The 14,410-nt window shown below is 47.3% G+C and overlaps 1 protein-coding gene across 1 annotated transcript in view; it reads left to right on the top strand.

Annotated features, from left to right (window-relative positions):
* The first annotated feature begins 1,937 nt into the window (after nucleotides 1–1,937).
* Nucleotides 1,938–14,410, top strand: part of AMER3 (APC membrane recruitment protein 3) — a 35,478-nt gene continuing 23,005 nt past the window's right edge. The window contains exons 1-2 of the mRNA XM_048955192.1: nucleotides 1,938–2,049; nucleotides 7,866–10,843. Of these exons, the coding sequence (XP_048811149.1) occupies nucleotides 7,890–10,826 (2,937 nt within the window). The 5' untranslated portion in view covers nucleotides 1,938–2,049; nucleotides 7,866–7,889 and the 3' untranslated portion in view covers nucleotides 10,827–10,843. The remainder of the gene's footprint in view (nucleotides 2,050–7,865; nucleotides 10,844–14,410) is intronic.

Here is a 14,410-nt window from a genome sequence, read left to right as displayed (position 1 = left end):
CTATTGAACTTGAGTTGAACACAAAGTAGGCTTCATCTGCAAATTTTAGGTACTTGCAGTTGTCTGTTTCTCTCTCCATGTGGCAAATTTGGGTACACCTTTTCTTACGTATTCTTCAGAGTTCAGAAACTCAACACAGAAATAATGTGCTTGCATGATTTTCAGGTCCAAATTCTGAAACTGTGCTTTTTTGCAGGTTTTCTTGGACAATATCAACACCAGCCCTCAGCTCTGAATTGCACAGGATTCCTCTGATTGAATCTCGTGTCTGCCAGCATTTCCAGCAGACTTTGGCATCACTTTGGATAAAGAAGGACTTTGAAGTTGTAAAGTTCCCTGTTTCCAAAACAGAGTGCACCAACTAGAGGCTCTCAAAGGCTGCAGCACTGCAGAGCAAAGATTTACCATCTGAAATCTGTGGCTGCATATAGTACTTATGAAGAAAGGCTTCTTCTTATATTAGAACAAATATTTCAGGCAGAATAAAAGCCATCAAATCAACTTCTATTTAACGCATTTTCCCACATGATTGCCCTTCATCTGCTTGCCAGAACTATGAGGATTCACCTGCTACTTGTTCCCTCCTCCTCCAGCCTTTCAGTAGGTAACAGAAGGGCTTTCTGCCTGTTGCACATTGGACTGGACTGGGGATGTTTTTCAAGATGCAACTTCCCAGCCTCTGCCACCAAGGACAGCGAGGCTTTCTGGCTGCCATTCTGAGCACGAGCACTCATCTCTGCCTCCTGCAGTGCTAACGGGGTGACATTTTAGTTCTGGAAGCTTACACAGCACAAAAGTTTAAGTTCCTTCCCTGCTTCATCTCCAAGATTCAGCTAAAGCACACTGAAAATGGGAGATGAGAACAAGGAGAAGCTTTTGGCTTTTGTTCCCTTTCTGCTGCCATGTGGGAGACAGAAGATATCAGCACTCACTGTCTGATGCACCATTTTCTCAGAGAACACTCATCTGACGCTTAGAGAGCTGGAGGACATACTTGCACAGAATTGATCTGTCTGAATGTACTCTGCTTCACTCCATTGCCTGAGAGCAGCCTGCTCGTAGTGCCAGAGCAGTGATGCTGGCTCTGTATGGCTCAGTACTCAGAAACTGCAGTGCGTGGTAAACTGCTGCAGTGGATTAAGCCACTGCTTCACAACACATGCTTTGGATTTAGGAGGCCTAGAAATTTATTTTAAAAAGCAGGAAGGGGAAGGCAGGGGATCTGGAAGGGTCAATGGACATCTGATCAGATTGGAAGGTCTTCATGGGGAGAGGGCTGGGGCAAGGAAGTCAGTGTTACACCAGTGTGCAATTAAACCTTTGGTGTTTGTGACGATAATGAATTCATCTCCATACTGAAGGATGATGTAACATCAGATGTTGACATCACTGCACACCGAAACAGAAGTTAGGCTGACTCTAAGGGGATATCAGGGATCACATGGTGGCAGCAGTGTGAGGCTCCAGCTTTGGGCAGCTGAGCTATTCACACGCACCCCTTCATCACTTCGCTCACGTAATCCTCTCTGAGTTTGGCACAAACAGAAGCCTCACGAAGCACCATCATCGTCATCATCTCTCTCACCTGGGAACACACTGTGACTGCTTTTCCTGAATCCCAGTCATAAACGAAAATCCACGTGAGAAATGATGTTGATGTGGATGTGTTCCTCCCTGTGTAATAAGCTGTGATGTACAGGGGAAGTGAAATGCTGGCTCAGGACTCCCAGGCTTAGCTCCTGGGCTCTTATTCCTTAGCAAAGAAGGCATTTCCGTGATACCAAGCAGATGGCTGAAATATGCATCTTTCCTAAATCAAGCTACATGTGGAAGCCCAGAATCTATGTAAGGTATGGAAAGCTGCAAGCAGGAGGAATGAGGGGGTGGGGATGAAAGAAGGAGGAGTAAAAGACAGGGGGTGGAGAGTAGCACTGGAGAGCAGCAGTGGTCCAGCCCCTCTGAATCTGAAAAGCATCACCGGAGCCTCTGGATAAAGACCAGCCTCATAGCAGGGCTAGGAGAGAGGATTTCTGCTCAGTGCTAAGCGAGGTGAGTAGGATTTTTGTCATCTGCCTTCTTGTTTGCTCTGGTGCAATGTCAAGCCCTGTGCTCTCACACTCACAGAGACTGCAGGGGACTGTTATTTTGGGGTGACTGCTTCTTTTCAAAGCATTGTTTTTGACTTATTTTTCCATCCATAGGACGAGTGCACGCCTGCGTTTACATAAATGCACATCCAATCTCCTCTTAAAGCAGTAAACTACTGAAAACAGCCAAAGCTGTCAGGGTTAATGCACAACAGGCTGCTGGCCAGGGCGAGCAAAGATGCCCTGCTTCTCTTTCAGGTACGCAGCAGGGGATTCTGCTCAGCTGCCTTCCTGCTAGCAGCAGCCTGCTGCTTTGGCAGCTCCCTGTGCAGGAGTTGATACTGCCTTTCATGCGGTGCAAGAAGAACATTTCAAGCAGTTATGCTTCTTTCAGGCTCAGAAGAAAACTGGGTGAAGGGAGCGGAGGGTTTGTTGGAGAAGAGCCTCCTTTTGTCACGGTTTGTCCCTGCTCACACCAGGTTGGGCTGCCCTGGGCTCTGCCTCTGCCCCTGGGATCCCTCCTGTGGGGATGCTGTGAGTAGGAACATGCTTAATTTTACTATGGAAAAGCCAGAGCTGCACAGAGCAGTTGGCAGGGCTTAAAGGAAGGCTCAGGCTTCCCTTTAGCACATAGCTAAGAAGATTAAGCATTTAACTACGCATCCTTCTAGTATTCTGCTGGGGAGCATGAGGTTTTATTTTGTCTGCTTGGTGGAATTAAGATATAAGAAAAAAAAAAAGCTGAGGTGTTTTTTAAAGAGAAAGCCATTGCCTGAGCTAAATGTCTGTGTGAATAATTGGGCATCCCAGGTTACCCAGAGGGATGGGTGGTTGGGGGCACTGATGAGATACAGCCATCAGCAGCGCTGAGAGGAGCGCTCCCAACGAGAGGCACGGTGTCAGTGCAGGTCTGTGTGCCACACGGCTTCCTTTGGAGAGAAGCATCCTCCTGCACTGTGAGCCACGACTGCCCCTGGATACGCCCTCCATCCTTTCCCCCCTGCTCTTTTCTGTTTTCTGATAGAGATGAGTACAGAGGAAGTGAGAAGCGGAGCTTTAAATACTCTTTGATTTTTCCTCATAGGAACTATCATGCTTATTTGGTTACTAGAAATAGTGTTACAGTGGTGTGAACAGGATCTCACCACCCATCAGCAGGCACTGAATGCAACCCTGAATACTCAGGGTTTTTAGTAAACGTTTCTATTATTACCACTCATCTCCTGGGGATGTGAAGGGGTTTGATGGTAAATAAATGGTCCTATTCCCAGAATAACCTCCACTTTGCTGGGAGCACAAGCTCTTCTTTATGCACTGCTAATTGATTGGATCCTAAGCATTATTAATGAGCACCATCCACTGTCTTTGCAAGTAGCGGAGGCTCTCGGCTCCTCGCTCTTGTCTGCTGATGCACTTCAGGGCTTTCAGCCAGCGCACAGCAAAACCCACCCAAGGGTAACTCACCATTGGAGGTGGGATCCAGATGGCTCAGTGCTCAGCGCTTTCCCTCTCCTGTTGTACCGTTTATCAGAGATGGTCTAAAACATGCTTTGTTTTGAAGTGTGTCCATTTAAAGCGTTACACGTGCTCAGGTGCCCTAGCCAGGTACGTGCTGTCAAGAAATGTAGTGATGCTACCATTTCCTTTTGGAATGCAGGGGTAACATTCTCAAAGGCGATCGATGCTCAGAATCAGAAGTCTCATTGGTATGAAGCCACTTGTGGAAAAGGGATTTGGGGCTCATTCCAGAGCTGTACCCTAGAGCACAAAAGCAGCGCAAATACGGTCTTCCCATTCTTTTTAAATGTAATAAACTTGAGAACTGTGCCAGGTTTATACAGCCTTCTGTTAAATAAAAGGAAAATGCTTGGACGGAGGTGAAAGTAGAGCCCAGGTGTCCTGCAGAACTCTGCTTAGCAAGGCAGCGCAGCCCCAGCTCCACAGCATGCCAGTTTTATAAATAGACTAAATGTGAAAAAGGGGAAAGGGCACTCCTGGCTGCCCTGAAACACAATGCCTGTGTTCTGAATTCTGCTAACTTCTAGTCTCCTGGAAAGACAATCGGTTATAAATCACACATCAAACGAGCAAGAGACAGTGTCCCAGCCAGACAGCTGATAAGATTTTGGAATAGATGAACATTAATTATACTTTTCCCTGCTTAGGAAAAGTAATTTTTCTTATTAATTAAACCAAATTTGCTGAAGCTAGAGAGTTCATGAAAACTCTCTCTTCTTAATCCTATTATTTCCATCTATGCACTTGTTGAAGCAAATACCCCTTCTTTTCCAGCACGCTGATTTTCCTGAAGTTTCATCCAGAAGGACTGGTATTTTAGGTACTGAGACATTAAAAAGCAATCTATTTTAATTTTTCTTAGGAGTAAATGATGTGGAACCTAACCTTTGCCACGAGAGATAAGCTAGTAGTATGTAAGATAATAATAAGCTAGTAGTATGTAAGATAATAATATTATCATCATCAGCCCAGAAGTCAAAACAAATCTTTCTCCACTCCTCCACAGAGAGATGACCCCAGAAAATTCCCATATCTCACCTTGAGATCCATGAATGTACGGAGGCAAAAGTGGCCTGCCCCTTCTCTGACCCACACATTGGAGGTTCGGACAGCCTGAGTGCTTCCTGCACCCATCTCCCTCCTGCTGAACATCCAGCCCAGGGCTGCACGCTCCTCTCCACTCCTCCTGGCTATTGAGCCATGCTGAGGTGGGATTTAGGCCATCTGAAGATGAGTTGCATTAAGCAGAACGCTTTCCTAATTCCATCCAGTCCTCATAACATGGGACTGTAAGGAATTTCTTTGGCTGACTAAAACCAAGTCTCCCCAGCCCACACACGTGCTCACCTTCCCATTCCAAAACATTAATTCAGTTGCAGATGAATCACAGACACAGCAGAAACCCTCCTGTGTTTACGAGAAGGCTGTCAGACACCCTGCACAGATGGCATAAGCTTGAACACAAAGCATTTGAGAAATGTTACCCATATATATGTTACCCATATCCACACCCTTCTTCCCATACAAACTCAGCCTACAGACCTGGTTGTCTACTTAGAAGCTTGTGAAACCCCAGCAGCAAGCAGCTGGTGTGACCAAGAGAGAGAAAAGCACTGTTAGCTGCAGCTGAGAAGCCCAGCACAACTGTAGGAGACTCAGGGATGTGTTCTGTCCAAATGAGTGCTCCACAAGCAATGCAAAACAGAGGTGAAGTGACACAAATGAAGAAAGCATCCAGAGTTTGTTGGAAACGGGACAAACAAACCTTGGTCTGCTGGTTTCTGCAGGTTTCTGTTCTTTGTAGTGATTTTTAATTGCAAAATGTTTTTCCTTTTGTAAGGTGGAAATCAGTCCTTTGCTTTCTCTTGACCCACGTGAAGAAGAAAGGTAATGCAAGTTATGTCCAAGAGAAGAGAAGCTCAAAGGAACAGCTACAGACCTGCAGCTGTGTGCACGGGTCAAGAAATCCCACAGATGCACAATTTTAAAATGTCCAGAGTAGTTTTTCGTGTGATTTTGATCAGTTTTATGTAACTGCTGGAGGGGAACTTCCCCTTACATCTCTTCTAACTGCTCTGGTACAGCTTCTGGGGTTAGAGATACGCCTTGTGTCCCTGCGGGCACAAAAACTTGATATCCTAGTATGGGCCACTGCAACCAGAAGGGCTGAGAGCATCGGAAAGCGTAGAAAGAGAGCAGCAGTGCATCATTACTCTTGTTCTATATTTGAAAAGAAATAAATACACTGATAATTTATATCATGAGGATAAAAAGGGGGTCAAGATCCGAAAAAAAAAAGAACAATTAAAAACAATTCAGCAGGCTCAGGTATTTGGCACTCTGTCCTGGAGCTCACAGTTAACAATGGTTTTAACAGGGAAGATTCCCAAAGTTGTGCCATTGTTCAAACTGGATAATGATGCAGCAGCAGAAATGTATTCCTTCTGAAATACGCCATTTCCTACCAAAATAACCCTTGTTTAACACTCAGAACGGGTAGAAGCAGCCCAGCACTAAGCACAGCATTGCTCTCCTGCTAAAATCACAGAGGGCACAGAGCCCTGTGGAGCTTCCCAGCAGCAGGGCACCCTGCTGGGACACAGCACCTACATCTGCTGTCAGGGACTGGGATGTCAGACACGACATTTGTGGGACATCAGTACCCAGCCTGGTGTCGGCTGCTTATGGTTGGTTTCACAACTCTGTTGGAGTCCTGAGCACCAAATTTCTCCTCAATCATACCTTGCTTTTCAGAAGAGGAGTGCAGTCGTGTCCCAGTGACCTATTTCTAAATATGCAAAACAGGCTTTCTGCAGCATCAGTGAAATGCAGCTATGTGACAGTGTAGTAAAATGTTTACTGGCTTTCATTAAGAATGCTCTGCACTACAAACATGCAGCCCCCAACGCAAATAAACATGCCACCATCACAGTCACACTGCCAGACCCCACCTATCACCACCCGCCATGTTTCCACTGCATCCATCCTCCCGATGCAGAATGCTCATGCTGTCCCCTTGTGTTTTCCACCTTTTGTCTCTGACCTACATTTACTTGTGAATTCTGCCAGCCACCCGCCACTTTGCAGCTTCTTTGGGCAATGAGCTGTCCTGATCTACCTGCTGGGGCAGCTGACCTGTGCCTTATGAGATGCTGCCAAGTACTGCTGCTCCAGCCCTGGCAACAGGTTGGCTCAGTGGGCTACGGACAGCTGTTGTGGTGCAAGGAAGCACTGCTCTAACTGTGACTCCAGGCAGATGCAAAGGCTTATCCTGGTGCTGAATTTCAAGTCACCCTTGCTGAGTTTGTACTGGCTACTGGTCTGGATCCAGGGATCTGATCTGACATCTCTCTCTAGGGAGCATTAGGGTTGGTAATTTTCATTTCATCAGGGCTGATAGATGTGGTTTGTCAAGGAGTGCTAGATACAGCACTGCGTTGTTTGTATGTTTTCCACAGTTCCATGGCTGTAAGTGGGTTTAGTTATGTATAAACAACTCAAAACAAGACAAATATTTAATGAGATTTCATTAAGGAAAGCATGCTCTGTCAAGAGCAGGACGTAAGAGTTTTTGTTCTGCTTTCTATCAGCTAAAAGAATGGTTTCTCTGGCAGCTTTCAGGAAGTGCCTCCTTCTTCCCTTCCTACGTTCATACAATTCTGTTGACTTAGAATTCAAGTTGACATAAGGCAGGGAAGAGTCAGATGTGTGTACGAAATAACTGCTGGAAAACTGAAAGGATCACAGCCAACGTAATAAGTAATTATATAGATGAAAACATGAACCGGTTCAATCCTGAACCACATAGGCGCAGACCAAAGTTGAAACTGATACAGGTATCAGAGTATATTTAGAAATAGCTATAGAAATAGATTAACTGTGCTCACAGTCCTCATACTAAACCCAAACACCGCTCCATTCTTACCAACAGAATGTTCTTCTCAGAGCCTCAGTTACCAACGCACCATAAGTGCCGAGTCCTCCCTGGGTCTGTCACCTTCATGCACATACCTCCTGTCTCACTAATCTGCTTCTCGTGCAGTGCTATGACTCAGTGATGGAAATCACGGTGACAAACAGAGCAAGTCACACTGTGCCCCAGTGGTGCTCCCAGCTGCAGTCTCTTGTGGTTTACAAGTGCTGCTGGGGCTGCAGGTTGAAGCAGATGGGCTCCTTCTCCTGTTCTTTGGAGAACATTAGCTGACTGCTCGCTGCCAGCCCTCCTCTAACAGTAGCTGTGTTCTGCTGCTTTCTTTACAGAAGCAGATGTGAGGAAGCAGCAGCATGGAACTCAAGAGAGGAAGGACCTTCATAAAATCCAGTGTGCAACACGAGAAAGTGCCACCAGCACACACCACTCCTACAAACAGAGATGATGTGGGCAAGGACAAAAGGGCTGCTCTGGAGGGAAATCAAAGCGTAGCCCAAGTCCAGCTGGCGTGTTTGGCCACGCACAAGAACTACAGATTTTCCAGCAGAACAGCAAGGAGTGGAGCTGGTGAGAACAGCCTGGAAAAGCCTTCTGGAACCTACTACAAACTCGTGAGGAAGAGTAAAACCCACGACTGCGTTAGTGAGGCTGATAAAAGCGAGCGGTGCAGCCCAAGCAGCAGGGCTTGTGAGGAAGGGTTTGCTGCAAAGGGCAAGGGGAGACTTATCAATAGCGCCAGCTTTTCAGGGGTGTCCAGTTCCACCAGTAAGAAAGAGTGTGTGGCCAGCCCCAGTCCGCCCGCCTGCAGCAGCCAGATGATCGATTACAGGAACTTTGTGCCACAGATGCCTTTTGTACCGGCTGTTGCAAAAACTATTCCCAGGAAGAGGATATCCCTCAAGAGGTCGAAGAAAGGGCTCAGAGATATATTTCATATAAAGAAAAGTAAGCCAGAGAGCCTCACGTTCCTGGTTGACAAGGACAAGAACCTGTCCTCTCCGGGCTGCAAGGGTGAGATGCCTGGGCGTCTCGCAAAGTCCTTTTTCAAAACTGGAGAAACATTTGCCACTGATTGCTTGTCCCAGGACTGCTCTGACAACGAGCTGCAGTCTGACTCTTCCTACGACTGCTGCAACGCTCTGTGTGAAGATGTCGCATCGCTGAAGAGCTTTGACTCCCTCACTGGCTGCGGGGAAATCTTTGCTGACGAGAGCTCTGCTCACCTGGAGCTGGAGAGCAGCAAAGAAGTCCTGGTGAGACGGAGCAAGCACAAGGAGAGCCCCGTCATGGGCTCCTTCCAGGGTGGTGTGGAGCAGCTGGCCTCCCCTGGCCAGAATGAGGCCGTTGAATTTGCAAAGTTTTGGGACAACATTAACAAATCAGTGAAGCTGCATCAGAGCATGCTGTTTGATAAGAAGGTACTGAAGGTTCCCGGTTCTGAAAGGGGAAAAGCTGGAGGCCAGGCTGCTGCACCTGCCATGAGGCCCCAGACACCGCCGGATAAAGATGGGGACAATTCCAAAGAGAGCTCCACAGAAACCGGAACGCCAAAAAGTGACAACCAGGAATCCATATCCACAAGCGATGAAGGCTACTATGATTCATTCTCTCCTGGACAAGATGATGAAGTGAAGGAAGCTCAGACTCCTGGGGTCCCAGGCAGATTTCCAAGAGACAGCTACAGTGGAGATGCCCTTTATGAGCTCTTCTATGACCCAAATGAAGTCAAAATAAACCCGGTCATGGATGATGACTTGTGTACATCTGAAAGCATTTCAGAACAAGCCATTGAAATCCCCTTGTCCATCTACAGCTTTCATGTGGGAGCTGAAGAAAACATGGCTTCCCAGCCAGGTATAGACATTATCAGCCAAGGATTTTTCCACAGCACGTGGAAAGGCAAAGAATGCTTGCTAAAGCTCTGTGATACTGAGCTTTCACTAACAATGGGGATAATAAACTGGCTGCGAAAACACACGGGACTTGTTTCTTCCCCAGACTCTCTGCAGAGTCCCAAATCACAAACAGAAAAGTGTAATGACTCACTGGTCACTTGCAGTCCCAGCCCAGAGCAGAAAGTTAGCACAGAGGCTCAGCAGGAGAAAAAGAGCAAGGAAGAATCTAATTCATCTCACCTGAGGGTGTTTTTGGATGAAGGCAAGGCTGCAACCCAGACCTCTTCAGAAAATGTTGCTGAAAGAGATTCTTACACTCACACAGCTAATGTGGCCTTCCAAGGAAGGACAGGGTGCCAACACCAGGACTCACCTACAGTGCCTGGCACTGTAGAAACCAAAGCATCAAACTGTGCACCACAGTCACAGGCAAATGGGGACGACAGACATCCATCTTCAACTGAGGATGAGAAGGAGACAATGCCAGAGGGATGCCAGACACCAGGAGGTGAAAACCTGCTGACAGAAGGTTTGAGCAGACACTGTGGCTCACAGAGCTCTGAAAACCCTTTGCTAAATGACAGTCATGACGTAGAGTCTTGTTATTCCTACAAGACTGCTGCCACCTCACCTCTGGAGAGGGAGGACAGAAGTGAAGTGATGTACCACTCTTTGTCCATCTGCGATGAGCTGCTGCAGCCTCTTGGGCTTGGACATTTCCAGGGCTACGTCAGCCCCACGCCACGGGAGAGCAGTGCTGGCATAGTGCAGCTCTTGGAGCACTGCATGACACAAGTGGCATCGTTAAAAATCAGCTATGACAACAAGCACCTGGAAGACAACTGCATTGGGAATGACATGAACAGTATTATCTGTAAGATGTCTCAATACAAAAACAAGCTGTTGTTGCAAAATGAATGCAACTGCACTGACCAAAAGCCAGAATACTGCAATATTCCCTGCACAAATCAATACAATTATGAAACAGGCCTCCAAGCCAGCAATCTGTATAATTTGAAGCAAAACGGGGAAAAAATTTACTCTGAAGAGCAGAAAAGCAGAGCAAAATTCCTAGATGAAGTCACCAGGGGCAAGATCAATTTTGAATATGCCCAGCTAAATAACAAAGCACTCTCCTATTTAAAAGACTTCACGTTTGAGCTCAGTGCAGGCGATTCGGTTCCCACAGCTCTCAGCAGGCCCACGTTCCTACCTCTCCCCGGTGCTCCCGCTGCCTCACCAGCCACGCACAGCCTGCCCAGCGCCCCGCAGCCCTGGGGGGCTGAGCAGCACAGCCCTGGGCCCTGGGGCTGCATGGCAGGAGGGGCTGCCCTGTGCCCCTGCCCGGAGGCAGCAGCCCCAGACAGCACTGCGATGGGGAGCAGCCACCCATAGCACATCGTGCTGAGAAGGTGAGTGCTCACGGGGGTCGGAGAGCAGCAGGTTGCATCTGTCCTCTTCTTACAGAGGAGCACCTATGGCTGCATGGTCTGATGTGTGCTTGGGGTTCTCACCATTTTCCAGTTTCACTGGTCTTAACTTTCACTTCAGTGAGGCAGGTAAGAGTGTTCAGAATGTAACCAACCAGGGAACCAGGGAACCCAAACCAGGGAACCTGTACAGCAGCATCACCTTCACTGAGACTTATGAATCCCACGCAAAAGCTGAAGCTCAGCTTTCTGCCTGAGGCAGCAATCTTTACATGAGTTGAAGCAGTGAAAACTTATCCTTTTCCTTCTCCTGGATCTGTTGTGTTTAAACAAAACCAGGATTGGGGTTGCCTGGCCGCAGAGTGCAGAAAGACCTCGGCATGAACTCTCACCACCAAGTCACAAAATGCTCTTCCTACCTAAAGATAACTTAAACACCGAGCCACACTTCCACAGCATGGGGACCAATCTGACCAACCAGCTGCATGCTGAAAAGATGCCTTTGGATGAGGTGTTGGGAGACTGGGGAGGGCTGGGGCAGCAGTAAGAAACAGCACAGGGGGACCCAGGGAACACAGCTGGCCTTGGCTCACCAGCACTGTGACTGCTCCCTGGCATCTCCAAAGGCTTCTCAAGCAGCAGAAAACAAGGAGGACAGTGTTTCTCTCTGCATGAGCCCAAAGCAGCCTTTCAGGTTCAAACTTAGGGAGAAAGCCACACACTGTGCTTCATACATCTTCATGAAACTGCCCTTCACCACTCAGATCTCCCAAGACACGGCAGAATGGTTTCAGGAGTCTCTGCAGATTGTCAGTCTTCAGTACCCCTCACTGAGGCACAATCCAGTTGCATGTTCAGAAGTTGTGGTCACAGCTGGTGCTGTGTATAGGCCTGATAGTTGCAGTTTGTTGTGTTAGTGCACAGGGTGCTGCAGCGGGGCAGCAGCTGGGTGGAAAGCACAGAACGCACCACGAGGGGCAGAGCGGGGCAGGGCTGCACTGCGTCACTGCTGCTACCTGCAGTGTCAGGAACAGCACACAGCTCGGGTGCTGACACCAGAGTCCAGACAGAAGATAATTGTTTTGTCCAAAAGAGGTACGCTGATTTGTGGTAGAGGTCTCTCCAGTGGTAAAATGAATGGCATTTTTAAATATAGATGGGATTTGTGTGCTTGTAAAGTGACTATGAGAAAAGGTCTCATCCCAAGGAGACATTTTACTACTGGCTTGTTGTTTGTTACAAATTTCTAACAGAAAGCACGTTTACGCAATAATTAAAATGGTGTTTAATGTTGTCAAAAGAAGTGGCTATGGTGACAGATAGAAACACTGCCACATCACTGAGCTTTTCAGCCCAGTGTCTTCTCGCCTGCCTCCACTACCAGATGGCTTCCAGGTCTGCTGGAAATCTTGTTTATTTTCAGAGGGTGACTCAGGGTATTTGCTATACCCATGGAGGTGGTGGTGTACAACGGGCAGCATGCAAACATGGAGGCAACTTTGAATCCATGGAGACAGGCATCATCAAGAAGCACTCCTACTCTGGACATGACTGTGCAAACCTTAGGAGCTTATGCACGAAGAATGCTCTGTGGTTCACTGCTTTGCAGGGCCAGAGCCAGAGCCAGCACCCTGCTTTGGCCCTCTGAGTTTCAATAAGCAGCTCCAGCAGTGCTCCTCCCATGGACTCTCATGGTAGGGAAGGTCGACTTGCCATTGATCACAGGTAGAGGAAAGGCTGATGTCAAAAGCCATTCAAATCTCTGGGTGTTGTCACCCAATCTTCACATGGTTTTGCACCCACAGGAACAAACACATCCACTCTCTCTGCTCCAAATGGTGTGCAGGGTTTCCCTGAGCCATGCCTGGTCCCCTGAGCTGTTCCCCTTGGTGAACAACAGTATGAGAAGTGCCAGTCTGCACTCTTCTTCTGCTTCTTTTTTTAGACAGAAATTTGCAAAGGAGTCGTGTTTGATCTGACCAGGAATATGAACTCTGATGGTAAACAGCATCGTTATATGGAGATACAGAAGGGTTAAGTAGGCATTGGAAATTTCTAGTAAGAAGTTCAATGAATGGCAGAAATATCATTCTTCAGTATTGAAAGTCTGGGACTTAGGAAATGAACACGTTTTATCCCTCAATGTGGATAGAATCCCTGGATTTGTCAATTATTGACCGTGGAAACCAAGTTGCAATCTTTGCTTTTCAGCTAGTTGCTTTCCAGTAGGAAACTCTTCTGCCTCAACAGTGGAACCCTGTCCTAAAGCAGTGTGTTGGGGTCTCTTTCCTAACTGTGAAAATCTCAGCCTTTCAGACCACGGAGCCATTTCTACCACACAAGGTGGTGAGAAATGCATCTTCCACTCCCTGTTAGAAATGGCACAGCAGCAAAAAGCACGCGTGCTTCACTTGGTATGTGCTCTCATTTCATTCAGATGCTGAGCAGCACCATTATGCACCGGTTGATGCTTTTGGATGTGTTTCAGTGATGGCACTAAATGGAGAGTATTGGAATAACCTTGCCCTCAGGTCAGAAAAGAATAGATAACTTTCCATCAAAGAGGGATTGCCATAATATATAGGGCAGCTGTAGATGAAAGGAGACAGCGTGTGTGATTGCTGCTATCAAGGGACTGAGATTTAGAAGCAACACTGCAAAGTGACACAGGGATGTGTATCTGATCCTCACCAACAAAAGGGCTACTCACAGCCGAGGCAGTTTCTGTAATGCTTTTTAATTGTCCCCTGTTCAATTTTATCCCCTTTGTCTAAAATAAGGCTGCATTTCTGCCAGACAGATATCCTCTGTCTATCTGCAAAGCAAAGGAAAGGCGGAGACTGCAGAATTTAGGCTCAGTGCAAAGGCAATGCAGAACTGTGCCTCCTCCTCTGTGGATGGGCAATTGTCTGATAAAGAACAGTAATATTTCTCAAAATGCCCACAGAGATTTTTCAATTGGAGAAAAAACGAACGCAGAATCCCTCAGCACGCAGTGCCACGTCTGCAGCCTGGATGGTACATCTATATATTCCCATGCATTCTCCATGGCATAGGAGAGAGGTCCTCTCCCGAGTCTGACAGAATGAAATGTAAAAACAATAAAATGCAGAGACAGCCAGCACATGCACTGCATTGGCAGTGCCTCTGCCTCCGAAACATGCACCTTTCCAATGCAGTCAGCCTGGATTGTCTTGCACTGAGGCAGCTCTTGAAATCTCATCTGACAGTCCACCAGCCACACACACACACACACACACACACACACACACACACATGCACTCCCACTCAGACAAATGCATTGCAAAGTAAAAATGTAGTGTTTGTCACATATGGTCCCACATAACCAAAGAGCAGGAAGGCAGAGGGGACAGGTCATTGCCTCTGCTGCCACACTGGAGTGTTAGGCACCATGTGCCCAGATACTTGGGCTAAATGCTAAATTGAACAATTTTCTCTCTCATTAAACACTGTTGCTGCTGGACTTGGCTCTGTCTCATTGTCCTGTCTTCACGGGTCTTTCTCATCAATGCCTGCTCTACCCAAAAT

The sequence above is a fragment of the Lagopus muta genome, chromosome 9 (assembly GCF_023343835.1).
Source record: "Lagopus muta isolate bLagMut1 chromosome 9, bLagMut1 primary, whole genome shotgun sequence".
Classification (NCBI taxonomy): Eukaryota; Metazoa; Chordata; class Aves; order Galliformes; family Phasianidae; genus Lagopus; species Lagopus muta.
The sequence above is the reverse complement of the archived record's forward strand: the minus strand, read 5'-3'. Positions and strand labels throughout refer to the sequence as shown.